Consider the following 27,887-nt stretch of genomic DNA (forward strand, 5'->3'; position numbering starts at 1 on the left):
TTATAAATTGAAAGCTACCTAACGATGTTTTTCAAATCTTACCTTCTTCAAGCTTAGAAAAAGACTGTGAAAGGGATGGAACATCTTCCTTAGGAATCTTATAAGCCAAAATAGAAGAAAAACTGGAAACAGATAAAATATAAAAAAATTAAAAAATGACTAGTATGTTCTAAAGCTAAAGTTCAAACTTTTTAAAGTTCAAAATCATACTCCAACAACTTATTTTGATACATATTTACAAAACAATTGTTTTGTCTTAAAATATTTCCATATAAAACAACTCTCAATACTACTGATACGTGAACTTTAAAAAAGTTTAAATACTATTGAATATTACAAGATCTACATTAAGTCAGATATAAAACTCCAGTCATTGGGCCATATTAGTCCGACACTGGTAATATTAACAGACTTTTTTTTCTAATCCCTAATAGCCAAATTTTATTATTCCTCTACAAAAAAAATATTAATAAGTTTTTAAAATCTTTACCTCTCCTGACGGATTGCATTTGGGAAAATATACTGAATTTCTCTTTGAAGACGGTCTACTTCTAGGTTTTCTATCCAGTCCTTTAACTTTATTTCCAAAAAGTAGCCTTTTCCAAATTTACTCTTCAGATGCTGGACGGTCCCGATACATCTGTAGTGATTTTTAAAAGAAAGCTCAGACATAAAATGACTTGACAGTTTCAAAGAATGATTTTTCAAAGGATGATTTAAATTAAATGTTTGATGGAATACTTTTAAATATATAGAGAAGTTGCAAATATAATACAGAGAGTGTCCATATACCCCTCACCCGGTTTCAGTTTCCGTAATATTGTCTTATATTGCCGTGGCACATTTGTCAAAATTAAGAAACCAACATTAGTGTATTACTATTAACTTTATATTTGACTTTATTGGGATTTCACCAGTTTTTCCACTAATGTCCTTTCTGTGTTCCAGGATCTGTCCAGGATACACACTGCACATAACTGTCATGTCTCTGTAGTCCCCACTGGTCTGTGACAGTTTCTTACTCTTTCCTTCTTTTCTGCCTTTGACAATTTTAGAAACTGGGCAAGTGTTTTGGTAGAAGGTCTCTCAATTTGGAGTAGTCTGACAGTTTTCCCATAAGTAGACTGGGATGAAGGGTTTTGGAGAAAATGCCACAAAGATTAAGTACCTTTCCTATCACATGCTATCAGGGCTACATGATATCCACATGACATTGCTCTGCTGTGATGTTATTATCACCTTCTTTCCACACACTAAGAAGAGACTGGCAAATTCAGACTCAAACCTAGGAGGTGGAGGATTACCCTCTCCTCTTAGAGGGAGCAGTATTTATATAACCTGTCTGGGAGTCTTTCTGTAAGGAAAATTTGTTCTCCTCCTATGTTTATTTTATTTATTCAGCCACTTATTTATAGGAGTATGAACTTGAATTACGAATATACTTATTTTATACTTTGGATTACAACCCAATACAATGCTTAATAATTTTTTAAAATAACAAATATCATGAATGGAAAACATTCCAAATTGTTGAATTACTAAGCCAATTACAAAGTAGCTAGCCATTTTTTAGAAATTAACATATTTCCAAGTAATTCTACAGAAAGCTAACATTTAGAAACTCAAGTAAGGGGCTCTCCTGTGTGGCTCAGTTAAGCGGCTGCCTTTGGCTCAGGTCATGATCCCAGGGTCCTGGGATCAAGTCCTGCATTGGGCTCTCTGATCAGCCAAGGAGTCTGTTTGTCCGTCTGCCCCTCCCCTCTGCTTGTGCTCTCTAACACTTGCTCTCTTTCTCTCTAATCAATAAAAAAATAAAATCAAAAACTCAAGTAAGGGTATCTTTTTTAACATTTAAATTTATAATTTTAAGTTTTTGAAATGATTATTCAAAATCCACTGTCACCCTACCCACCCATCCAAACAGCAAAGCGTTCATCAGACATTTACCTTAACTGCCCAGATACCATGATAGCCACTCGGTCACAAACAGCCTCTGCTTCCTCCATATAATGAGTGGTCAGAATAGCAGCCCGTTTTTTGTTTTTAAATGCAGTTCGAATTGCTCGCCTATAAAACATAAGTAAAATAAACAGAGTAAAGCATCTGAATCTTAATGAAAATCCAAGTATTTGACTAGTTAGGTTAATTAAAATCTATCAAATTTCAATTGCTATAGTTATTGTATACTGCCCAATTATGAGTCTTCTAACTTATTTTTCCTTATTTTTGAAAGTTTATCAAACAGAAATTCCATGATTTCAAATGTTTCTATGCATTAAAAAATAAATTATAAAATTTTATGCTTTCTCATGTTGTAACTAAAATAGCCATGAAATCATAGGGAAAACTTAATATACTTTTGTACCAAACTCCGCATGTTATAGACATGGAAATGTAGGCTCAAAGAGTTTAACAACTAACCGGCTACCTCCATGAATCCCTAGGCAGTCCAACATAAACTCAAGCTAATGTTAATATAAGAATTATAATTTATATGTTAAATGACTAGGAAAAAATCTTTTAAAAGCTATTCAGACAGGAATACTCTGTATTTTAATAATTACCCAAATATTTATTTTTATTCTGGAATAAATGAAGTATTAATATTTCATGAAAGTATGAAGTATGATAAAGTTTAAAAGTTTATTGGGTGGCTCAGTTGATTAAGTGTCTGCCTCTAGCTCCGGTAATGATCCTGGGGTCCTGGGATTGAGCCCCATGTGTGGCTCCCTGCTCAGTGGGGAACCTGCTTCTCCCTCTCCCTCTGACTCTCCCCCATCTGTTGCCTGTGCTCTCTCAAATAAACAAATAAAATCTTAAAAATAAATAAATTAAAATAATTAAATAAATAAAATAAAAGCTTATGGGATTCTCCAGAAATAAAAATATTTAATTTTTAATTACTATTTTGTCATTTGTGTAAGATTTTAAATCAATATGTAAATATAGCTAATATAAAAACAAATAGTTTATTAGTTATAATAAAACAAACTATTCTTAAATATGATATACCATAACATGTCTCAAGTGTCTTAAATGTCATACTCACCACATGTGCTGTTTGGCTTTAGGATCCATACCTGTAGATGGTTCATCTAGGAGGGTAATGTGAGGATTCCCCAACATACTCAGGGCAAAACATAACTAGATAAAAAGAAAACAGGGGGAGAGGACTAATAAGGCTTCACATAAGAAATTTTATCAAGACAGTATCAGGCTCTAAACTATGAATAAGACCCACATTTATCTGTTGTTTAATAAAAGTACCTTTCGTTTGATTCCTGCAGGTAGTTTCTTGATAGTTTTCTGAAGATGTTCTTTTAAATCAAGTGCACTTGTTATCCTGCAAAACAGGTAACACAAAGGGATTGTATTATTATCACTGTTTGTGATCATTGACAGTCTTTTTTCTAGAACACTCAGTTGAAGCTTACTATATAATTAGACCTCTGATTTATATAATTTTAAATTGCTATCTTGATAAAAAGGTTCACTTTATGTTTGACATTTATAGGTATGTTCATTCTATATTAAATAGAAAAATTACATTTTTATAACTATCATAATTCTGTAAAGAATATATGAAAAAGTAATGACCATTTTCTATGAAAAGTATGATCCACAAAAAATGCTTTTAAAAATTAAACTTTTAAAATGTGAAATGTAAACCTTTTTTCAGGTAATAAAAAGTTTCCAATTTTACCGATTTATGACTTCTTTCATGTCACTTGCACTCATTCCTTTCACAGCTCCATATATTTCAAAATGTTCCCGCAATGTAATATCTGGCCACAGCGGGTTTATCTGAGGACAGTATCCCATATATTTAATGGAATCATCATCTTCACCTGGGTCTGAAGAATAATCTCCAAGAAATACCTATAAAAATACAAACCAATTTTATTTTATTTTCATTTTTTTAAAGATTTTATTTATTCATGATAGAGAGAGAAAGAGAAAGGCAGAGACAGGCAGAAGGAGAAGCAGGCTGCATGCCGGGAGCCCAATGCGGGACTCGATCCCAGGACTCCAGGATTGCGCCTTGGGCCAAAAGCAGGCGCCAAGCCGCTGAGCCACCCAGGGATCCCCCAAACCAATTTTAAATAACTTTTGGCTTAATTTATATTGTGAAGAAAGTGGTAAGTCAACTAATTAATTCTCCTTCTTAGAACCAGGAGAATAGTAAGCCAAGTTTTTAATTCTTTTGATGAAGAAAGGACATACACAGCTAAGTCAGAGTTCAGTGACACCAGCAGGAATGCAGGTTGATTGAAAAGGCAAACTCTGATTTTAACTAGGATGATCGAGGGACCTCACTGGAAGGTGATATTTTTGCAATGGAGGTAAAGCACATTTAATCATTTGGCTTTCTACAAGGTAAGGAATACCCCAAAAAAGGAAAAGTTAAGGTAAAAACCCAAAGAGAAGAGAGTGCCTGGAATTTCCCAGAAACTGAACGGGCCAGTAAGAAAGAGAGAGAAGAGCAGAAGTCAGAGCTGTTTCGTGAAATTTCCGCAAAGTGGTGCGATGCTTAGAATCAAAGGCTGATGACTGGTAGGGTCTATATTAGCTCCTCCATCTCCTGAAGACAATAAGATTGTCTCCCACAGATCAGGTTGGCAACAGATCTGTCCACCAAAACCTGGCAGGCCAGAAAGGAGCAGAAGGAAATATTAAACATGCTGAAAAATATGTAGCCAGGAATTCTTTATCCAGCAAGGCAGTCATTCAGAATAGAAGGAGAGAAAGCTTCCCAGACAGGGCACCCATGTGGCTCAGTCGGAAGAGCATCCAACTCTTGCTTTCACCTCAGGTCATGATCTTAGGGTTGTGGGATGGAACCCCACGTTGGGCTCCACATGCAGTGGAGAGTCTGACTGGTGGTTCTCTTCCTCTACCTTTCCCCATCTCTTAAAAAAAAAAAAATCAAACAATCTTAAAAAAAAAAAAAAGAGTTTCCCAGACAAACAAAACTACTTTTATTAGTTTGGGACCACTAAACTAGCCCTGCAAGAAATTTTAAGGGGCACTCTTTGAGTGGAGGAAAAAGAAAAGACCAAAAGCAACAAAGATTAGAAAGAGCCAGAAACATCACCAGAAACACTAACTCTACAGGTAACACAATGGCACTAAATTCCTATCTTTCAATAATCATTCTGAATATAAATAGACTCAATGCTCCAATCAAAAGACATATGGTATCAGAATGGATTAAAAGAAAGATCCATTTATATGCTGCCTAGAAGAAACTCATTTTAGACCTAAAGCCAGAGTAGCCATACTTCCATCAGACAACTAGATTTTAAAACAAAGACTGTAAAAAGAGATGAAGAAGGGCATTATGTCACAATTAAGGGGTCTATCCATCAAGAAGATCTAACAATTGTAAATGTTTATGCCCTCAACTTGGGAGCACCCAAATATACAAATCAATAATAAACATAAGGAAACTCATTGATAACAACACAATAACAGTAGAAGACTATAATACCCCACTTACAGCAATGGACAGATCATCTAAGCAAAAACTCAATAAGGAAAAGCAATGGCTTCCAATGACACTGGACCAGATAGACTTAACAAATATATTTGGGACATTTCATCCTAAAGCAGCAGAATACACATCCTTGTCGAGTGCATATGGAATATTCTCCAGAAGAGATCACACACTGGGTCACAAATTAACCCTCAACAAGTACAAAAAGACTTAGATCATACCATGCATATTTTCAGACCACAATGCTATGAAACTTGAACTACAAGAAAAAAAAATTGGAAAGACCACAAATACATGGAGGTTAAAGAACATCCTACTAAAGAATGAATGGGTTAACCAGGAAATTAAAGAAGAAATTAAAAAAATACATGGAAGCAAATGAAAATGAAAACATGACAGTCCAAAACCTTTGGGATGTAACAAAGGCAGTCCTAAGAGTGAAATATATTGCAAATATACTGTCTACCTTAAGAAGCAAGAAAAATCTCAAATATACAACCTAACCTTACACCTAAAAGAGCTAGAAAGAGAAGAGCAAATAAAGCCTAAAGCCAGCAGAAGAAGGTAATAATAAAGATTAGAGCATCAACAAACAATATAGAAACAAAAAAACCTGATAGAACAGATTAACAAAACTAAGAACTGGTTCTTTGAAAGAATTAATAAAATTGATAAAACTCTAGCCAAACTTACCAAAAAGAAAAGAGAAAGAACCCAAATAGATAAAATCACGAATGAAAGAGGAGAGATCACAGCCAACACCATAGCAATACAATTATAAGAGAAAACTATGAAAAATTATATGCTAACAAACTGGGGAACCTGGAAGAAATGGACAAATTCCTAGAAAACTACAAACTACCAAAACCAAAAGTGAAGCAAGAAGAAATACAAAATCTGAATGGACCCAAAACAAGCAAAGAAAATTGAAGCAGTAATCAAAAATCTCACAACAAAGTCCAGAGCCAGATGAATTCTACCAGACATTTAATGAAGAGTTAATACCTATTCTCTTCAAACTATTCCAAAAACTAGAAAGGAAGGAAAACTTCCAAACTCATTCTATGGAGCCAGCACTACCTTAATTCCAGCATTATAAACAACAGCCAAACCATGGAGAGAGCCCAAATGTCCATGAATGATGAATGGATAAAATGGTACATATACACAAGGAAACAATACTCAGCCATCAAAAAGAATTAAATCTTGCCATTTGCAATGATGTAGATGGAGCTAGAGTATATTATGCTAAGTGAAATAAAGTCAGTTTGAGAAAGAAAAATACCATACAATCTTATTCATATGTGGAATTTAGGCAAGAAAACAGATGAACATACGGGAAGAGGGCAAAGAAAAAAAGGAGACAGGGAAACATGCAATAAGTGACTCTTAATGACAGGAAACAAACAGGTTTGATGGAGGGAAGGGGAGAAGGGATGGGCTAGATGGGTAGTAACTAATGAGGAAGGCATTTGCTGTGATAAGCACCGAGTGTTGTAAGTAATGTATTACTTAATTCTACTCCAGAAACCAAAATTGCACAGTATGTTAACAAAGTTAAATAAAAGAAAAATAAAATAAAATTGTCTTCCATTAAATGCGGAGATAAATCACCATGCATATAATAATTTTAAAAGCAGAAATACTGTATATGTATGCATCTGCATGTGTGAAAATTTTATTGTGTATTTTATTTTCAAAGATAACCAAAAAGATAATTTGATCAAGCTGCACTAAGATAATTAACACTAAAAACATAGAATCCTAATCTATCATTAAGAAATTTATTTTAATTAAAAATGTAAATCATAGTCAGCATCTCCCTCCCACACCCTTATATATCATACCTGGCCTGAAGTTGGTTCAATATCACCAACTAGAATATTGATAATTGTGCTTTTGCCTGCACCATTTGGACCCAGTAGCCCCAAGATCTCTCCTAAAGGAATTGAAGAAAAATTATCATATGTAAATCAAACTAAAAGTGGAAATCACTCTTCTGGAAAAATTATTTAAGAAAAAACAAATACCACCTTTTTTCACACAGAAAGAGACATATTTAGTTGCCACTTTCTTTACTTTTCTTGTAAGAAGAAAATCTTTCTTGTCCTCATATTCTTTATGCAAATTGCTGACCATGATGGCTGGTTTCTAATAAGGGAAATAAGATTTAAAAAGAGAATAAAAAATCAGATATACCTATCATGAAATGACAGGCTACTCACAATTCATGTCCATATATCATAAGAACTATATTCACTAATAAGTAGTATATAAATAAATACCCATTTATGACTCAAATGGCTTATTCAAACGTAAGTAGACAAATATATTTTTTCAAAGAAAAGACTTTTTTCATATTGATTCACATGAAAAGTATTTTTCAGATTAATTCCTATACATGAGGAAGTGATCATTGCACGTTGAATAAGACTTGGCAGTAAAGACTAAATTACCTCCTCACAACATTGGCAACTCATTAGCTCTTTGACCTTCAGTCTTTCAGCTTTGACATCTTCATCTTCATCCTCATGGTTTGGTGGTTCTGGATGCTTCCTATTTTTGGACTTTGTTGAAAGAGTTCTAAATATATATACATAATAGATTTTCAAATAATCAACAGAGTAAAAAAAATTCAAGCACTCCAGGAGAAAAGACTGAAAATATACAACAATCTGGGATCTGTGGTTATTTCTGAAAGGTGGAGTTACAGAGCTACTTTTCATTCACGGATACCATTTGGATGATGTTATCAAAATTCACTCATTTCTTCAACAATATTATTTATGACCAGTATGTGTCATGCACTGTTTTATACAAACATAAAAAGATTTAAAAATGCATGTACCCATCCTTCACAGAATTTACAGTCTGGGTATAAATGACATTGCCCAGGGCAGAGTGGATGTAGAGAGTTGAACTCAGAACTCACAGGAACACTAGAAAGGTAGGCTGAGAAAAAAGTGTTTGTAAAGGAAATCCTAAAGAGTAAGAGAGGTGATGAGTTATAAAATAGGAGTTGACATTATGGACAACAAAGGAACAAGAGAAAAGTATAAGGAGGAAGAAGTCAATCACACTAAAGTAGCAGATGAATTGAATAAGTAGAGCCTATTTGAAGAGATACACAGGAAATCATTAGTCACCTTACTGAAAATAGAATCAGCAGAGAAACAAGCACAGAAACCAGATAGCAGGGAGTTAAGGAGTGCGAGGTGAGGAAATGGAAGTGGAAGCTTCTTGGCTATGAAAGGAAAGACACATGAAACAAAAGAGCTAGAAAGAGTCACGTTTAAATGAGATTCAGAAGTTCTGTTTTCTATTAATTTGTTTTATATGAGAAAGGGGACTCCTTCCTCAAAGAAAAATAACTTCTTTAGATCCAGAAAGCAAAGGTATAGAAAGAGAAAATAAAATTGACAGAGCAATGTCCTTAAGTAGACAGAATATATGAAGACATGGATAAACCGGAGGGGTGCCTCTCTCCCTCTGGGACTAGAAAAAAAGCAAAAATGATGAAAGACGTAGATAAGTGTGTAAAACTTTCTAATTAAGTGCTTCTGTTTTCGGAGACAGCAAGTTCATCTACTGAGAAGTAGAAAACAAGATGAGGTGAACTGGAAAATTTGAGGAATATAAAGAAGGTTTGGGATAACTACCAAAGAGATAGGAAGAAAATGGGATAACAGGTGTTAAAACAAAGCTGAGTTTATATGGGATAAATACATGATATTAGCAAACTGTACTTTTATATTAATTTTCTCTAGCCTATAAGTAGACTTACCAAAAATTATGATTTTTAGCAGACAGGTGAAAGGGATATAGAAGTTGAATATAGGGTGCTGAAAGAGGGTGAAAGTAATGAATTACATGAGTGAAGCTGAATAGAGAAAAGGTGAAAACAGTGATTAGTGGATGCATTTTAAAACAGAAAAGACTCAGGGGTGGAAACCACAGTAGAAAAGGCTACTAAGACTAATAAAATAAGAAAGCTGGAAAGATGAAATATTACTGGTAGCATGGGACACAGATGAAGTGAAAAGCAGTAAACGCAGGATTCTGATCCAAATCAACACGTGAGACGCAAAGGACTCAGTCATGAGTGCAGAGAAAATCAGAAACTGAGGCACAGGATGCTAGAAAGGTTATCTCCCCCTTGGACACTGACTCTCTCCCAAGCAGGAGTAAGAACAAAGAGAAAGAAGGAGAGCCAGTTGCTAAGCCCTCAGTCGACATGGGGAGTACTCAGTGGTTAATAAATACATTCATGGCAGCATTATCCATAATGGCCAAAAAGCAGAAACAACTCAAATGTCCATCAACTGATGATTAGATAAGTCAGGTGTGGTATTTCCATACAATGTAATATTACTAAGAAAAGAAAAAAGTAATGAAATACTGCTACATGCTACAACATGGATGAACCTTCAAAACATTATGGTAAGTAAAAGAAGCCAGACACAAAAAGACTGACTATATATTATATAATTCCACTTATATAAATGTTCAGAATTGGTAGATCTATACAGCAGCTAGATTAGTAGATTAGTGGTTATACAGAACCAGGGGCATGTGCAAAGAGGGCCACTGATGACTGTAGGCTTTTTTTTACTGAGTTAAGGAAATTACCTAAAACTAGATTATGTACTTTGTAAATATACTAAGAAACATTAAAACTTTTTAAAAAATTAACTGACCTGAAAAAAGGATCCTTTCTTATTGACCTGCCTCCATATTTTTTCTCATAGTACTGTAAGAGGAAAATCCAGAGTACACACTGCAGGTAAGGCTACAAGAAGAACACATAAGAGCTCATGACTGAATGTTTTTCTCGCCCTCTATCAATAGAATAAAGACTACATACACCAGGTTCCTTACCATCACCAAAATAATTAATCACTATTTTCTTCACACATCACATGAGCTAAGGATTTCAATGCAAGCCAAGATAGATTTTTAATAAAATAATCCTTCATTTATTTTTCTACCTCTGTAAAAGTTCATTGGTTGTCAGTTTCATATAATATAATTAAAGGGAAAAAAAGTTGTTTTAGTTTCTGAGGAAGCGAGAATTATAATTAAATAGAATTAATAACATAAGAGAGCCAAGTATATTAAAGTGGACATAATAAATATACTAACACCAAAATGTATACTGGCTGGCACTAACACACTTGACTTTCTGAAGCATCTTCATTCTTATGCAACATGATAAAAACTAAAAAGAGAGTTAAAATCACACAACCAAACTGCTCTTAAGGGAACATGCTAGCACCAATATTTTTGTTCTTACCGATATAACAGCCACCAAAAGCCTATCCCATGGATTATAGGTGTCCTCATTTTTTCGAATATTCTTCCAAGAAGTCTAAGACAAAAATTTTTGAAAATTGATATGTTGCTGTGGTTAAGATGATATAATGGTATTTGGTCTTAGACCCAATTCCCAGGACACTTCTAACACCCTTGGAATTTCCTGAGTGACAGAGGTGACAGGAGCATCTTTTGTTATTTAAAATAAGTCCTAATCAACCAAAGCTGAGTTAATGCTACTGAGGACTCCTGGAGGATGGTGGTGCTGGTTGCCAGGGGAACCAACCAAGTGATTAGAAGGTGGAAACTTGCAGCCTCATTCACTGATCAAAAGGGGAGAGAGGCTTGAAGACTGATTATCTCGCTGTGCCTCAGTAATGAAATCTCCATAAAATCCTCCAAAAATACAAGGTTAGAAGAATTTAGATGGTGAATGCATCCACATGCTGGGAAGGTGGCATGTTCGAAACTTCATGCAGACAAGAGTTCCAGTACTTGGGACACTTCAGGAGTTGGCTTTCCGTAGCTCTTAATTGCATATCCACTACAATAAACTGGTAAAAATACATAAAGTATTTCCCTAAATTCTATAAGCCATTATAACAAATTACTGAACCTGTGCAGGGGTCACAGGAAGCCTGGATTTGTAGCCACATCAGATACAAGCATGTGCTACCTGCAGACCCACACTTGGATCTGGCATCTGAAATGCAGGAGGCAATCTTGTGGGAATGTGCACTTAACCCTGAACGTAGCCCTGAGTTTACATTAACTCCAGCTAGTTCAGTGTCAAAATTGCTTTATGTGAGGGAAAATCCCACACATTTGGTGTCAGATGTGTTATGAGTAGTAGTTTTCTTAAAGCTGCAATGTATAGGAATATTTATATTAAAATGCATTTTATTCAGCAAACATGCATTCTCTATACAGAAGGTAGCTTTTAATATTTTAATATTATTAGGTATGATTTCTACTTAGATTAAAATCTTCCCCATGCCAAGATATTTCTATCTGGGGATGTATAAATTAAACATATTAAACTGAAGAATGAATAAAGTAGGGCAGGGAGGAAGCAAGGTGAGGCACAGATTTAAGTTAGCAATCATTCTAAATCAATAATTCAACATTTAATTTTTTCTAATCAAATGCAAATTTTTTAATTATCCAAGCTTAATAAAACTAATGTTTTATTTTTCTTTAAAAAAGTCTCTTATACTTTATTTTCTCTCATCCCTTTATAGCACAATACATTATTTAATCATTGAAAAACTCCCCCAAAACAAATACTGACTGAGGTCAGATCATACTTGGGATTTATGTACATCCTTTTGGGAATCAAAGAACAGATAACAGACATACTTTTCCTCCTTTGAGACTTTACAGTTTAAAGATATGCTTGAAAATATTTCACAGTAATCTTAAACCGCTGTTTAACAACACTCAAATCAAGTAAATAGCAACTAAGCTGTTTTTTTTTACTATATTCAGTACAAGAACTACAAATCAAAAAAATTAGCCAGTATTTATGATTTCCAAATATTAAAACAAGTAACAGACCTACCTTTATGAAACAAATCAGACAACCCAGAAGTGGATAGATTGGAATGACTATGGAAAAGGTATAATGAAGAACAGCAGTAACTGTGTATCCCATAAAAAATGTTATTTCAGTGATCGCAATGCAAGCCAATGCTGTCTAAAGAAAAGAAAAAAAGAAAACAAGTGAAAAGGTGTTAGCAATTTCATACAAACTGACTTGTAAGTTTGTACCTTGGCATTTATTACGTTTTCAATCCTCTAATGAAACATGAAACCAGAGATGATACTTAGCCGGGAGGTGCCAGGATCAGTTGTTTGCCACTGGCATCCTTGCCATAAAGTTCTTAGATGCCTTCAGTACCATCCCTTTCTGGAATGGATGATGCAGAAGACAAATATACACACAAAAAGACGCTGCCAGCTATCTACCTAAGTTCTGTACTTAGAAAAGATACAATAACATTTTGAATATAATCCTGAAAGGGTTCATGACTTTCAAATAACCAACTATGAAAAAGCTGGAGTGAAATAATACAAAACATGACTTACCACAGAATAGATAAATGACCAAAACTCTTTGGTATTCAAAATTTTTTTAAAAGTGAAGGAAGTAACATAGGTAAACAGAATGACTGATGGAACATAACCAATAAGGCAAAAAACCTGTAAAACAAAAATGTGTATTTTATGTAAAAAAATGAGTAGCTAGTAGTATACGATATAAAACACCAGTCATGTTAAAATACTAAGGAATGACTGTTATTCAAATTTTGTTGCTCAACCAATCATTCCAAAAACTGAACTTGTGGTTACTTGAGGAATTACCATGCACATTTTTCCTAAGTCAGTAAAACTCATACTTTTAACTAACTGTAACACAATCCTGATCAAGTAATTTACACTGAACACTATTGTAGTTCTTTTTATGTTAACCAAAATGCTATCTCTAATCATTTTATTGTAAAAACAAGTATAATAGCAGGTTATAACTTTATCCGTTTCAATCAACTATTAGCTACCATTTCAATAAACAGCATTCAATGCATTTGATAAATATTTAAGAAAAACATTAATTAATTAATTTATATTTTTTAAGTTATGTTTCTTTCTTTTTTTTAATTTTTTTTATTTTTATTTATTTATGATAGTCACAGAGAGAGAAAGAGAGAGAGGCAGAGACACAGACAGAGGGAGAAGCAGGCTCCATGCACCGGGGGCCCGATGTGGGATTCGATCCCGGGTCTCCAGGATCGCGCCCTGGGTCAAAGGCAGGCGCCAAACCGCTGCGCCACCCAGGGATCCCCATTTATTAATTTATAAGGCAGAAATTAATGCGTAAAGTCAGCATGATCTCTGGAAAATGACAGAATTACTTTCAGTAGCTATACTTTCCTAGTTCTATTTTCCCTTTTTCTTTATATAAATCATTCACATGAAGGGTCTAGTATTAGTCATGTATGTGTGAACATGAATGTAAGCCATACTCTTCCTTAGTAGTTTAAGCAATGTTTTAAATTATGGAATAAAAGAACTTTTTATGAAATTATTTTCAAGCATAGGGACAAGGAAGACATTTTAAGATGGACTATTTAATTACTCTTGATTACACACATGTAGGCAGTCTACAGAAAAGACTACCTCAATTTCAAGGAATTATTTTATAATGATGGCTAGTTACTGTTTTTAAAAATCACTTACAGTAATAGGAACTGCATTATCAGTATCATATACAGTAATTAAAATAGATACTGGTTCTATTTTCTATAAAATAACTAATATCCAAATTACTCAACCAACGCTTGTCAGGTTTATAAATACTTAATTTTTTAAAATGACATTTCATTTAAAAATAGCATAATACAAGTGATGTTAACTTACCACAGAAAGGAACTTTATAGCATAAAAATATAATCCATAATGAAATGCAAATAAGCTTCCTAGCATCAAAATAAGAACAAGAAAAAATAGGGGGATATCCACAATAGCTTGTCCAATCCAGTATGCAGATGGCAAAAGCCCTGAGAGTTTAAGCTGAGTATAAGCTTTGATCTACAAAACAAAAAGACGGAAGAGGGAAAATATAACTGTAAACATTGTACAAACAAAAAACTCTAGCAAATTATTGTAGAACTCTTAATTCTACATCAACAAAACAATACAGGTCACATTCCAGGTCTCCAGGTAATAAAAGCCTTCCTACAACTAAATATAAATTCCATATAGTCTTTAATTTGGCTCATTAGTCCTTTTTCAGAATCACAATACAGTAAGGCAAAGAAACACTAAAATAAAGCAAAAGATGTCATGGAGGCATATAGCTGTTCAAACACAAGTAGCCAAAACACTGTTGCTTTTAAAAATCTTTGAAAATAGATGGAAAGTTGTGCTTAAACATAAAGCACTCTCATTTTTAAAAATTAACATTTTATGAAAACACTAATAAACTGCCAATGTCTTGTGGATTTACATAAGGCTTTCAGCTTAAGTGTGAAACTTTATACTGATAATTCATTTTAGTGTTTCATATACTCCTATATAGTACAAAGATGTAAGTTATTAATATAATTAATTAGCATTTTCATGTATACAAACAGTAAACTTGAATGATCTGAGTTTTCCTAACTTTCTCATCCTGTCATTGTTTAACTTATTATTTGGGTTTTTTAAAAAGATTTATTTGTTCATGAGAGACACAAAAAGAAAGGCAAAGACATAAACAGAAGGAAAAGCAAGCTTCCTGCAGGAAGCCCGATGCAGGACTCGATCCCAGGACCCCAGGATCACACCCTGAGCCAAAGGCAGATGCTCAACCACTGAGCCACCCAGGTACCCTCATTATTTAATTTGAAATTTTAAAAATCCTTTATAAATCTAAATACCTAACAATTCTACTCAGTTGACTTTGGGAATCTATAAAAATATATATTCCTAATAATTAAATGTATTTATTATATGAGTTAGCCTAGAGATAACAGAAGCATGAAATATAAAAATTAGTTAAGAATCAGAGAAGAAGTAATTTAAAAAATGGACAACTTTTGTGTTCAATGAATTATAAGAACAAAAATATAAACTCTAGTGTAAGTATGAAAAAAGTCAAATAGAGTTATTTTGTATCATCTATGCGTTTGTCATTCATACAACGCTAATGGGAATGTAAAACAATATATCCACTCTGGAAAAGTTTGACAATTCCTTATAAAACCAAACATGGAATCACTATATGACACAGCAATTGTACTCTTGGGCATTTATCCCAGAGAAATGAAAACTTGCATTCACACAAAAACCTATATGCAAATGTTCACAGCAGCTTTATTCATAATAGTCAAAAACTGGAAACAATCCAGATTCATATCATGGAATACCACCCAGCAATAAAAAAGAATGGACTACTGATACATATACATACAAACTGAATGAATCTTCAGGGAATTATGCCCAGTGAAATGTTGTGATTCCATATATACATTCTTAAAATATCAAAATTCCAGAAATGGAGAACAGAATAGTGGTTGCCAGAGGTCTTGGAGGGGGTGGGTGTGTGGGCTTGAAAGTGCAATAGGAAGGATCTTTGTGGGGATGGCACTGTTCTGGATCTTGACTACCACTGCCAAGATCCTGGGATTTTACAGTTTTACAAGATGTTATTACTCTGGTGAAGTGAGTAGGGTACACAGGATCTCACCATATTATTTTCTATCCTCCCAATATGAGTCTACAATTATCTCTAAATAAAAATTTGAATTAAAAAGCATTGAAGTTGAAACAAAAAAGAAAAAATGCAGTTGTCTAGTAAGTTTTTTATGTGAGTGGTAATGTTATAGATATTTTTAAATATTACACTTTTCTACATTTTCTAAATTAGAATAATGAATACATATTTAAAACAGAAAAAAATATATATTTTAAAAATATCTCCTAAGACTCATGTATTACTTTTCCACTAAGGAGAACTATGAAAATATGTAATTATTTGCTCTGAGGCTGAACTTTATTATTTGTCACACTGGGTAAATTAATTTAGACAAATCTGCTTTCACTGAACTAGGAACAGACATGGGAAAAATGAGAATTTTGATTAGAGGAGTAAGAGGGACAATGTGAGCTGGGTAGTAGGGTCGAAGACTTTCAACAGCCAAGAGACCATATAAGAGCACCATGTGCCTGAGAACAGAAAAGAGCAGAAAAGTAAAAGGATACTGAACAACCTGTGTACACACAGCAATGTTTCCTAGGCTCTGGTAATCACAATCATTATCTATTTTTTCCATTTAGCAAAAATTAAGTACTTGTACATTCAATACATTCCATTAAAGGTTAAGGGGGAGAGGCAGCTTAGTGCACAAATTGAACATAAGAACCCACTACTTAAATGAGATGAGACAACATGGACACATGCTTTGATCACTTCCATCCTCACCTCCTGACCTATAAATAAAGTTGATAACATAAAACTTCATTAAAATGCTGTAAGGATTAAAGGATATAACTTTTGGGACGCCTGGGTGGCTCAGTGTTGAGCGTCTGCCTTCAGCTTAAGGTGTGATCCTGGAGTTCCGGGATCGAGTTCCTCATCGGGCTCCCTGCATGGGGCCTGCTTCTCCCTCTGCCTATGTCTCTGCCTCTCTGTGTGTGTGTGTGTGTGTCTCTCATGAATAAATAAATAAAATCTTAATAAATATAAATAAAATAAAATAAAATAAAATAAAATAAAGGATATAACTTTTGAAGCATGTGACAAGGACTCAAGTTATAAATGATATTTATCACTGTTACAATAGCAAATATATTTATTCTCCATTTACTTACTCCTAAAATACAATTCTTATACCCACGCAAAATATATTATTTTGTATGAGATCTCTTTTAACAAACTTTACCTGTAATTTTAACTCAATCATTACCTTATGATTCTCTGCATTTTCCATGGCAAAGTAAGGTGGCATTGCGGTGACAATGATTCCAAGTAAAGCTGCTTGAAAATACAGCTCAATTTTAAAAACTATGTCAGTAATTTCCTGAAAGACAATCACAGAGTAAGAAATGAAACGAAATCACTTTATATCATCTTAGCACTTCTAAATAAAAGACTATCAAAACTTCTGAAGAAAAATATTAGAATATCTATTCTAGGCATAGTCTGTATGAAAAACCAGGTGGCAAAGTTAACAGGCAGTGAGCTACAGGACCAACTCTGCCACTTAGTAAGTAGCTTTATAATCCTGAGCAAATCATCAGATTTACATTTTCTTATCTACAACACAAAATAATACAGCATTTAAATGGAGTTTTTTACCATTTAATTAAAAATAATAATGTATATGAAAAAGCAGTTAGTATGTCCACCAGTAATCCTACGCAATGAACAGGACCATGTCAGAATGATTTTATGAAGCATTCGTTGGTTACAGGGACTATGAGCCATTTAGGATCTCTGGGCCCTCTTTTGAAAAAGCTGTACTTTGGAACAAGCTCAGCCTCCTATGGAAACAGGAGTTTCTTCTCCCCAGTGGGGTGGGGCGAGGGGGAGGGTTGACTATAATTCCTATAGGCCTCAATGGTCACTGGCTGCCCCAAAAATCCAAGTACATAAGGGAAACTTTTCCAGACAACCTAAGTAAACAGCTGGTGCCCCAAATACAAACTACCCAGAACCAAGTGTATTGTATTACCCTCACCCTTAACAAGACAATTTCCCTACCCTTGTTCTGTAAAAAGATATACTCATGGACACAGAATGTATTCTGCTCTAGAAGAGAACCCACACTATGTCTAGCAGACACCCTGGCCCTGGCACTGGTACACCCCTCCACAGGATGATGTGGAATCAGAATGCATTTTGTCAACTCTGGCCTTCTAAGTTTAAGCAATAAAGACAATTATTTAATTCATGCTGGTGACATTGTAGAATTTTTCCCAAACTGTGGTAATTTACAGTGGAAGACCAAGATAGAACCAACAAATATGTTGGCAAGTAGCTAAATAGTACAGTAAGTGAAGATTAGTAAAAACACATTTGTATTCAATCATACAGAATCTGATAAAGGAAGGGGAAAAATGTGGAACATTAAGAACACTATTATCTTTGAATAATGAGCTTTAAAAGTCTCATTTCTTTGCCTCTGGTTTTCGAAACGGTAAGGTTATATGTCTGTGTTTGATGAAAAATGTAAGTTGAAAGATCTTTTTTAATAGTTATGGATATATATATATACAGTATCATCATAAAAACAGACTTATAAATTTTGCATTGTGGTTATTTTATGGTAGAGAGAAGGAAACAGGATTAGAGAGGAGCACACTGGAATTTTGAACTGTATTTTTATTTAAAGTTTTATTAAATTAAGAAAAAATGTATAACAAGGCATTGACATTTGAAACATTTGGATAGTAGATACATGCTTATTTTCCGTAGGCTTGAAATATTTCACAATAAAAAAAATCACAAAGGATGACCTATAACTGATAATTTCCATATCATTTATTTACTGATGACTCCCAAATATTATTTCCTTCCAGAAATCTCTTCAGATTCACACATCCAAATACTTCCTACATGTCCCATCAGGCAAATGCCACACAGATAACCAACAACTCTGTAGACTCAAACTGAAACAAATATCTCCATTCCACCTAAACAAAACACAACTCTCTTCTGCCTATATTCTCAGTTCAGTGAATGATACTACCATGAACCACATTACCCAGAACTGTAGGACTGTAGGAAATCCGATTATTCTTTTCCTCACCTCTCACAAATGCAACAATGATAAAGTAAGACACACACTGTTCTTTTCCTTCAATCACAGTCATTACTGCCACCTCCTTAGCTCAGTAGCTCATCCTCTCCTCTCACTTGAACTAGTTAATAAAACTGCTCTGATCTGTGCCAGTGCAGGTTCCTTCCTCTCCTCCACCATGATTCTCCCCCACAGAAATCCTTCTCCACTCTGGTGCCAGTGATCTTTCTTAAATGCAAATATGATGTTCCTTTGTTTCCATGTCTAAGCATAACTGTAACAAGAATAGTACTAATCTTCAGGGACCTACATTTGAAGACAGCAGAAAGTGACCACAAACTAAACAAGTTCTGGGTGTGGATTTTATAGCCACAGAGAGAGAAGAAGGTAGATTGGTAGATTAATGGTTGTCTGGGAGTGGGAATGGGTGAGGGAGGTAGGGAGTGATTACCTAACAGGTACAATGGTTTTCTGGAATGTGAAGGAGATAATAAAACCTAGAACTGATACAGTGATGGATGTAGAACTCTATGAACATAATAAAAATCACTGGATTGAAATTAGTTAATACTGTATGAAGTGTATCTCAATAAAGCTCTTTTAAAAAGTACAGCAATAGAAAGTAAAAAAAAATGGTACTACAGGAAGGTATTTGTCCATTTATTTTTCAATATATGAAAAAATATAAGGGTGAGAGAAATTTGTTGACCATTTTTCTGAAGACTTAATTTTCACATTTATAATCCAACAGTCCTATATAAAGGAAAAATGACTATATGAGTGACTTTTCAAGTTTCTTTTAATACCCCAGTAAGAGATTTTAGATGAACAATATTCATTTTTAAATTATGTTAATTTACCTTGTATGAGTAATAGAGAAAATACTTATGCTTTACAAAAATATCAGTACCAAGAGAGAACTTCCTTGATCCTGAAGCAAACTAATACTGGGCATTCCTAAACCCAGATGTAAAGCATCCCCAATTCAGGTTTTAATAAGACTAGGAACTGTGACAGGATGAACATCTACAGATTTCCTTTGAATTAGCACTTGGCTTTTATCACACACACACACACACACACACACACACACACAGACATTTTAAGTCTGCTTACTTGAAAGAACGGGGTATTCCAGACCTGGATGGTTTCAGTCACATTTAAATGATAAAGATAATAATTACTAATAATATTCATCAATACAGGTAAAGAACAAACCATAGTACTGTTGAAAACAGCTGTAAAAACATAGTCCTACAATTTAAAAAAAGAGTGTTATTACATACCATATATAAATACACTGCCACTATGTACTACCAAGCTTTCTCACAAACTAAGTGAATCCTCACTAGCTAAAAGCTGATTCAACAAATTACAGAAATAATATTCAATAGATAAAAACAGAAGACGATAACCTGGTTTGGAGTCTATAAATATTTTGGTATTTTAAACAAATTTATAACACAAAGATTAAATTAAGTTTTTTATAGTTTTATATACTGGTTATCCACCAGGTCAAAAAATACATTATAAACACAGCTAGCTATGTCCAAAAGTAAATTCTAATTTCCAACTAATAAGGTCAAATCAGCAAATGAGTAAGTTTAGAGAAAACATCTTAATGTTCTAGAACTTTCAAATAGGTATTCATTCACATATATTACTCTTACCTCTTCTGAATACATCACATTTAAAGCTGCACTATGGGGAGCAGCAGACACATAGTCACTGTCATTAAACATCGTCACCATGATGTTCTGGTTTGTGAAAAAGCTAATAAGATCGCTGATATCAGAGTCTGGTATTAGAAATAAACAAATAATTAAGAATCAGCTTAAATAAGAAACAGACATAGACTTTTTTTTTCAGACATAGACTTTTAATAACATTGGAAACAGCTTTTTTTTTTTAATTATCTTCATTAAAAAGACATGATTAAGAGCACTGGTTCTGGAGCCAGTCAGCTTGGATTTGAATCCTAGTCAATATATACACAAGCCTTAAAAACAGAACCTAGCAAAGTAATTGTACAAATTGTAGCTCCTGCTGCTGCTACCATTGTTATATTGAAAGTTTACCTATAATACATGGAATTGGGAGAAACTGTGAGAATAAAAATCTATATGGCAACTTTATGTAATAAGAGAACCTGCTAGGCTCAAAAAGGTAGAATCAGGCACCGTGTGCAGTTAGGTAACATCACTCATTAGAGGATTTCTGTGTACTTTGAACAGACAGATTTTATAAATGTCAATTGTCTTAACTGCCTTAAAATATTAAAACACTAATCAGATCTCCATCTACAATCTTTAAATTGCCTGGAGCCAAGGGAAAGATTGTGAATCCCGTCTGAGTTTTAGATCAATACCAACAAGTCTGATGAATATAAACCATTCCACCTCTTCTTCACAAAAGCCAGAAAGGACAAATGTGACTCTGAGAAAAATCAAAACCAAACAAAGCAAACCACTACCAGTAACTAAAAATAGTGACAGGTGGATCAGACTCAGCACCAAACCTGAGCATCACAATGATGCCGTTAGTGCTTTCATTGGTGTTTTAGATACTCCACTTACTCCTTACCTACACAAATGATCTCTCTTCTCCAGATTCTTGAGAAGGGAGCTACATTATAACTGAAGGAACTAGATCACCTGTGATACAAAAAGTTTTGCAAGGAGGATCAGATACAATCCAATATAGACATACAGAGGCCACTGATTCCCAAAGGAAGCATGGCTTTATTTAGGACCATCAAGGCCTAGGAAAATATAAGGTACATTTGTAAACAATTCTGGAAATACTAAAAAATAACAAAAGGGACAAAATTTTGAAAATACAAGAATTTCTGCAGATCAGTAAGAGTGAACTCAAAACAAAATTATTTGAGATACACGTACAATTTCCCAAACACACAAAAAATGTCACTATATCAGAGTATAGGCTTTAAGCAGCACTTTATTTTACCAACATGAAATGTGTATTAAAATCAAAATAAAAATTCTAATTAAAGAAATAAATTATAAAACATCACATTTTCTATTCAAGAGTAGTTTTCTGTCACAATATACATTCTTCCTCCAAAAGAATAAAGATTATGTAATAAACTGAGAGTTACCTTTTAAGTGATGATTTTAAAAGTAATTTATAATCGTCCCTAACTATAATTATTATCCAACACTGGTCAAAGCTCTTCAGTTAATAATGAATCAAGAAGGAAAGATTACTAGAACATAGCTACATGTTGGAAAATATTAAACCCCAAAGAGTCTGTGAGTTACATAAACGATTATAACAAATGCAACTTCCTAACCTATTTCAGCTAGAGAAGCAAATAAAGTTGTCTCTGTTTCACTGTAAATTTGCCAGAGTTGGCTACCTCTTCAAAAACCTTGGGACTATAAACTATCTATGCAGATGGGAGATTTTGTAGGAACTGTTCATATGTGAATGAAATTTTGTATTGCGCTTTATTATTTTGAAAAGCAAAATCCCATGTTTTTTTTCTTTACTTGTTCTGAACCTTGTTCAAGACCATGGTTCTTAATCATTTTTCATATTTGACAACTATGTAATTAAGAATAAATAGCAAATAAAAAAATTAGAAAATACTCATTACCAGTTTAATGTATTTGATTATAAATATAGTTAATACATTTTTTCTTAATTCTTACTAATTTTTCACATGGTCCTTAAAAATTGTTTAAATATTTCTATTTAGACATCTAATTGTGTAAATATTACATACTATAACTCTTTCTAAAACTTCTGAAGTTTATTTTGCTTGTAATAGACTTTAATATGAAACATACTACTTTGACAATATGTTGCTACCATTAAGAAAAGAAATCTTAATATCATAAACAGTACAAGGTTAGTTTTTAAAAACCGTAATCTACAGTTGACCAAAATTCATTTCTGTAATATATTACTCAATATCAAAAAGGAGTTTTTTAAAACTTAAGATATCTACAGATCATGCCTTTACCTTACATCTACTTCTAAAATCCCAATCTCTGACCTATATCCACACCCCTATGCCCCAACCAACACACATTCACAGACCTTCACACACTCTCACCAGTAGAATTTTGAAGAAGCAGACTTGTTTTGTATTTATGAGGTTTGTCTCCAGATTTTAGGAAATATAAGTCTGGAACAAGTTTGATGGGAACCACAGCATTTTTAAAAGAGCGATGCACCAAAAACATAAAAATCTGAACTGCGAAAAAAATTAAAAGCAGAAGCAACCTGAAAGGAAAATATAAAACAGCACAGGGTACATTAATATGTATATCTACTTTTAAAAATTCTCCTTCAAATAACAGTTAAAAGTACACATGCAAAAAGAAAAAAGAGAAAAGAAAAACTTGAAAGAAATAGCCTGAGAGTAGAATTTCTGTTCTCCAAAATGATCTCATGACGATACTGAACAGAAAGCAAGTATTTAATAATAAAATTAAATTATGAAACTAAAATCAGAGTCATCCTGAAACTTTTATGGGATATGTGACCTTGTGCTTATAATTTTTTAAGAACTAGACATTATGCCACATTTATATGCCTATTGTCCTGACAGAACTACTTATTTCCTGCCCTATGTCTTAACTATGCTATGCATACTCTCCTATGCTTTAGAAAAGATATTACAAAAATATCTTAGATACAGGGAAGTAAACAAAAATACAGTGAAACTGTTTTATTTTCAAATATAGTGAAACGCTGAATGACTGATATCTTTGAAATGTTATCCACACCACATTAATTTCCATTGTTCCTCTAGAGAGAAGCAAAGCAAGATAGAATAGTCAGTTATAAGGATCATTATTTGCTGTTGGTCAAGTACATAATTCTATAACCTATTCAAAATGCCCATCTATCTAGAAAGCAGATATTCTTCTGTCTTATGCTGTATATTATTGCTATATTACCTGTGATAGGTATCAAAGCAAGTGGGTAGAGAGAGTTTATCACAGGTTAGCATTTTTAATTTTCAGAAACCTTATATAATTTAAAAAAAATCATTCTCATAAATTAAGTATACATCAATCAGTTTTTCCAAAAGCATACTGCATTGAACCCTAGTTCCATAACCAGTTAATAGGCGTTTTATATTTAAAAATTCATGACTGGGGGCAGCCCCGGTGGCGCAGCGGTTTAGTGCTGCCTGCAGCCTGGGGCGTGATCCTGGAGACCCTGGATCAAGTCCCACGTCGGGCTCTCTGCATGGAGCCTGCTTCTCCCTCTGCCTGTGTCTCTGCCTCTCATTCTCTCTCTGTGTCTCTATGAATAAATAAATAAAATCTTTAAAAAAATAAAAATAAAAATTCATGACTGGGACGCCTGGGTGGCTCAGTGGTCGAGCATCTGCCTTCAGCTCAGGGTGTGATCCTGGGATCCTGGAGTGAGTCCCATATCAGGCTCCTCACAGGGAGCCTGCTTCTCCCTCTGCCTATGTCTCTGCCTCTCTGTCTCTGTCTCTCTCATAAATAAATAAATAAAATCTTTAAAAATAAAAAAAAATTCATAATTAAACAATATTTGGAAACTCTAAAGTTTAATAAAATTGAAGCAATTTCTTTACCATAGAATCTCTCACGTATTTTCATATGCTGATATAAACAACTCTTTAAGAGAGGAAATCTAAGAAATAGCATTTCCTAAATGCACAGATGGTCAAATGCGCATTTGAAATACTTTTTGTTAGGAATTGAATGTTTGTGTCACCCTCCCCCCAAATTCATATGTCAAAGCCCTAAACCTCCAGTGTGATGGTATTAGGAATAAGGCCTTTGGGAGGTAATCAGGATTAGATGAGGTCATTGGCATAGGGCCCTCGAGATGCGATTAGTGCCCTTCTAAGAGACATCAGAGAGTCTGCTCTCTGTCTCCTGTGCGTCAACAAAGAAAGTCATATGAGAACACAGCAAGATAACAGCGTATCTCTGCAAGCCAGGAAGAGTGCCCTCAAGACCAATTTTGTACCCTAATCTGATTTCCACACTCTAAAACTATGATAAAACAAATTTCTGTTGTTCAAGCCACTCAAGTCTATGTTATTTTGTTATAGCAGTCTGAACTAAGACTTTTATTGTTTTTCAGGGAGTGTTTTTTATAAGAGGAGTGGTTCATTTAAATAAACTGAAACATGCTGTTTAAATAAATATTTTTCTTTTAGTAATGCAGAGAAATAAGTAAGACACTTGACTGACATTTCTTTGCTACTGAATAAATTAGGGCAAAAAAAGCAAATGAATTCAATGTATCTCAAGCACATAACAATACTCTAGGCTTATTAAATTTTATTTCTATCACCGTTTTGGATCTAACAAGATTGGTGCATGTTATATGAAAATATTTAACGTTATGTTCCAATCATTGAAAATCTAGCACCCATGGAACCTGAAAGAGGTAAAGCAAAGTTGAAAAGATGTCATTCTGATCCCAGTTCCACAAGCTATAAAGCCTTCTTTATATTTCTGTTCTTTACCTGATAAAGATAAAACTTTTACTCTTCTTGCTATTTATAAAAAGTAGTTATACATAGTATATACAAAACAATTGTGTAAAATATAATTGCAAAATAAAATTTAAATACAGTGATAATTCAAAAGTTGCAATTAATATTATGACAGTTCCTGATTTAGATGAGAACAAAAAAATGCTATTTTTTTAAATATTACTTATCTATTTGACACAGAGAGAGAGTACAAGCAGGGGAAGCTGCAGACAGAGGGAGAAGCAGGCTCCCTGCTGAGCAGAAGGCCCAACCCTGGGATCATGACCTGAGTTAAAGACAGATGCTTAACCCATTGAGCCACTAAGGCAACCTAAAAAATGCTAGTTTAAAAAAAGAGTAAAAGCGCTAGTGGTATTCAATAAAATTGATAAATGCATAATTCTTTTCTCTGACATTGTAAAGTTTACAGTCTTAATCTTTTAAAACTACGTAGATTTACATATGTCTACACTTAAAAAATTAAGATGACAAGCTGAATTTGTATCCTTAAAAAAACAACTCATCAGGCAGGAAAGTGATTATACTTACACTGATCTCACTGATTTACTTTCCCGTTTCAAGGTAAGCAAATGAAACTTTGCTACTGTATACACCTGCTGTTTCCAAAGGCTCATGGTGCTTACTAGAGAAGCCTTGGTTTCAGAAAGAATAAGTAAGCTCTGCTCCATTTCATCAAAAGATTTTGAATCCATTTCTTCCTCTGGTGGCTGCTGGGTAAATACACTATAATCTATTTGCCAAAACAAAACAAAGGGAATATTATGGTATATTCCTTAAAAGGATAAAAATCTTTCTGAGGCATATAAATTTTAAAGAAGCATACATCTGGTGGTGATGTAGGACAAACAGAAATTTCATATACTTTGGCACTATTATTAAAACTGAACACATGCATATTTTATGACCCAGAAAATTCTCTGCTAGATATAAAGACAACAAGGATAAGTACATAGGTCTACCAAAACACATATACAAGAATATTCGGAGCTGGCTATCTGTCAAGAATAGCCATAAACTTGGAAGAACCCAACTGTCTAATAGGTGAATGAATAAGTCATAAAATACTCTTGTAACAGCATAGCCTAAAACAATGAAACTAAATATACTATACAACTATGGTAGTTTAAAACTTACAAACATAATATTAGGTAAAAGAAGCCAGACACAAAAGAGACATATAATTTATTCCATGAGACCAAACACTGATAATATTAATCAGTGAGGATAAGAAAAAAGGTTATTTTTATGAGTGACTCAATTTTTTAAAAATGAAAAACAATAAAAAGATGAAAATTGGTTTCAGCATGAGGAGAACCAAAAAAGAAGGACTTCTATGACTTATGTTAAATTTAAAAAATGAGTAAACATTAAAAACTTTAAGAGTGGAATGGAATAATACATAAAGTAATACTGAACCACAGCCTGGTTATCCTGGGACCTTCGCAACTCAACAGTTTAGATGAATGACTTAGTAAGAGGAACCAGTCTAATCCCTCTTTTTCCCTGATACAATGGACTAAATCAAACTAAAAATGGAGCTAAAACATTATACATTACAATCATGGTATTCAGGGAACACCAATTTACCTTCTACAGAATTTGACATTTTTAATGCTTGAAAAATAAAACAAAATCAGCCAAACTGAATGCAAGCCAATGTTACAGGTAAATTTATTCTGCATGGTGAACTTCAAGGTATACAGAACAAAGCCGTAATACCTACACTGCACATAGCCTTCTCATCTTTATCCCCACTACCCAAACATTTCTACAGACTACTTCCTATACTTCAAAATATTTAGCATTAAATATAAGCATTTTTTCCACTTAATTCTCTTCCATAATCCAAGGTGTTACAAGCATACGCATTGATAGTACATTCTATATCCTGACCTCTAACTTCCTCTATTTCTCCTACTCCCACACCTTCATCTCTACCCAATTTCATCAAACTGGAAGCATGTCCAAATTTGAGATCTTGTTCTCCCTCTAATTATGTAAGATCTAAAACTTTTATGTGAACTTCCTCTGTCTATAATCTGATTTCACATCTTTTTCATAAACCTGACTCCTCTCCTTTTTCCATGTTTGAGAGAAACATTGTTTCTTTCACCTTTGTGACACATTACCATCACCCCAATCATGCCCATTTTCAATTGTTTACTCACCTTCTCACCTTAAACTTCACAGAACCAGCTTTGACTTTCACCACACCACTGAAATGGCTGCTGTCAAGGTCACCACTGTCTTCCACACTCCAAAGCCCTCACTGTCT

General features: G+C 33.8%; 1 protein-coding gene across 2 annotated transcripts in view; it reads right to left on the reverse strand.

Annotated features, from left to right (window-relative positions):
• The window catches only part of ABCA5 (ATP binding cassette subfamily A member 5), a 70,322-nt gene that overhangs the window by 2,810 nt on the left and 39,625 nt on the right, over positions 1-27,887 (reverse strand). For both annotated transcript variants that reach the window (XM_055334616.1, XM_055334627.1), the window contains exons 19-37: positions 26,141-26,342; positions 23,174-23,343; positions 20,763-20,890; positions 20,209-20,346; positions 17,257-17,370; positions 14,228-14,398; positions 12,899-13,012; positions 12,372-12,506; positions 10,791-10,865; positions 10,195-10,286; positions 7,954-8,080; positions 7,531-7,648; positions 7,345-7,436; positions 3,704-3,879; positions 3,268-3,343; positions 3,050-3,144; positions 1,948-2,067; positions 491-640; positions 43-122 (exon numbers count right to left, since the gene is read on the reverse strand). In XM_055334616.1, the coding sequence (XP_055190591.1) occupies positions 43-122; positions 491-640; positions 1,948-2,067; positions 3,050-3,144; positions 3,268-3,343; positions 3,704-3,879; positions 7,345-7,436; positions 7,531-7,648; positions 7,954-8,080; positions 10,195-10,286; positions 10,791-10,865; positions 12,372-12,506; positions 12,899-13,012; positions 14,228-14,398; positions 17,257-17,370; positions 20,209-20,346; positions 20,763-20,890; positions 23,174-23,343; positions 26,141-26,342 (2,373 nt within the window). The remainder of the gene's footprint in view (positions 1-42; positions 123-490; positions 641-1,947; positions 2,068-3,049; positions 3,145-3,267; positions 3,344-3,703; positions 3,880-7,344; positions 7,437-7,530; positions 7,649-7,953; positions 8,081-10,194; positions 10,287-10,790; positions 10,866-12,371; positions 12,507-12,898; positions 13,013-14,227; positions 14,399-17,256; positions 17,371-20,208; positions 20,347-20,762; positions 20,891-23,173; positions 23,344-26,140; positions 26,343-27,887) is intronic.

Source organism: Nyctereutes procyonoides, unplaced genomic scaffold (assembly GCF_905146905.1).
Source record: "Nyctereutes procyonoides isolate TBG_1078 unplaced genomic scaffold, NYPRO_anot_genome, whole genome shotgun sequence".
Taxonomy (NCBI): Eukaryota; Metazoa; Chordata; class Mammalia; order Carnivora; family Canidae; genus Nyctereutes; species Nyctereutes procyonoides.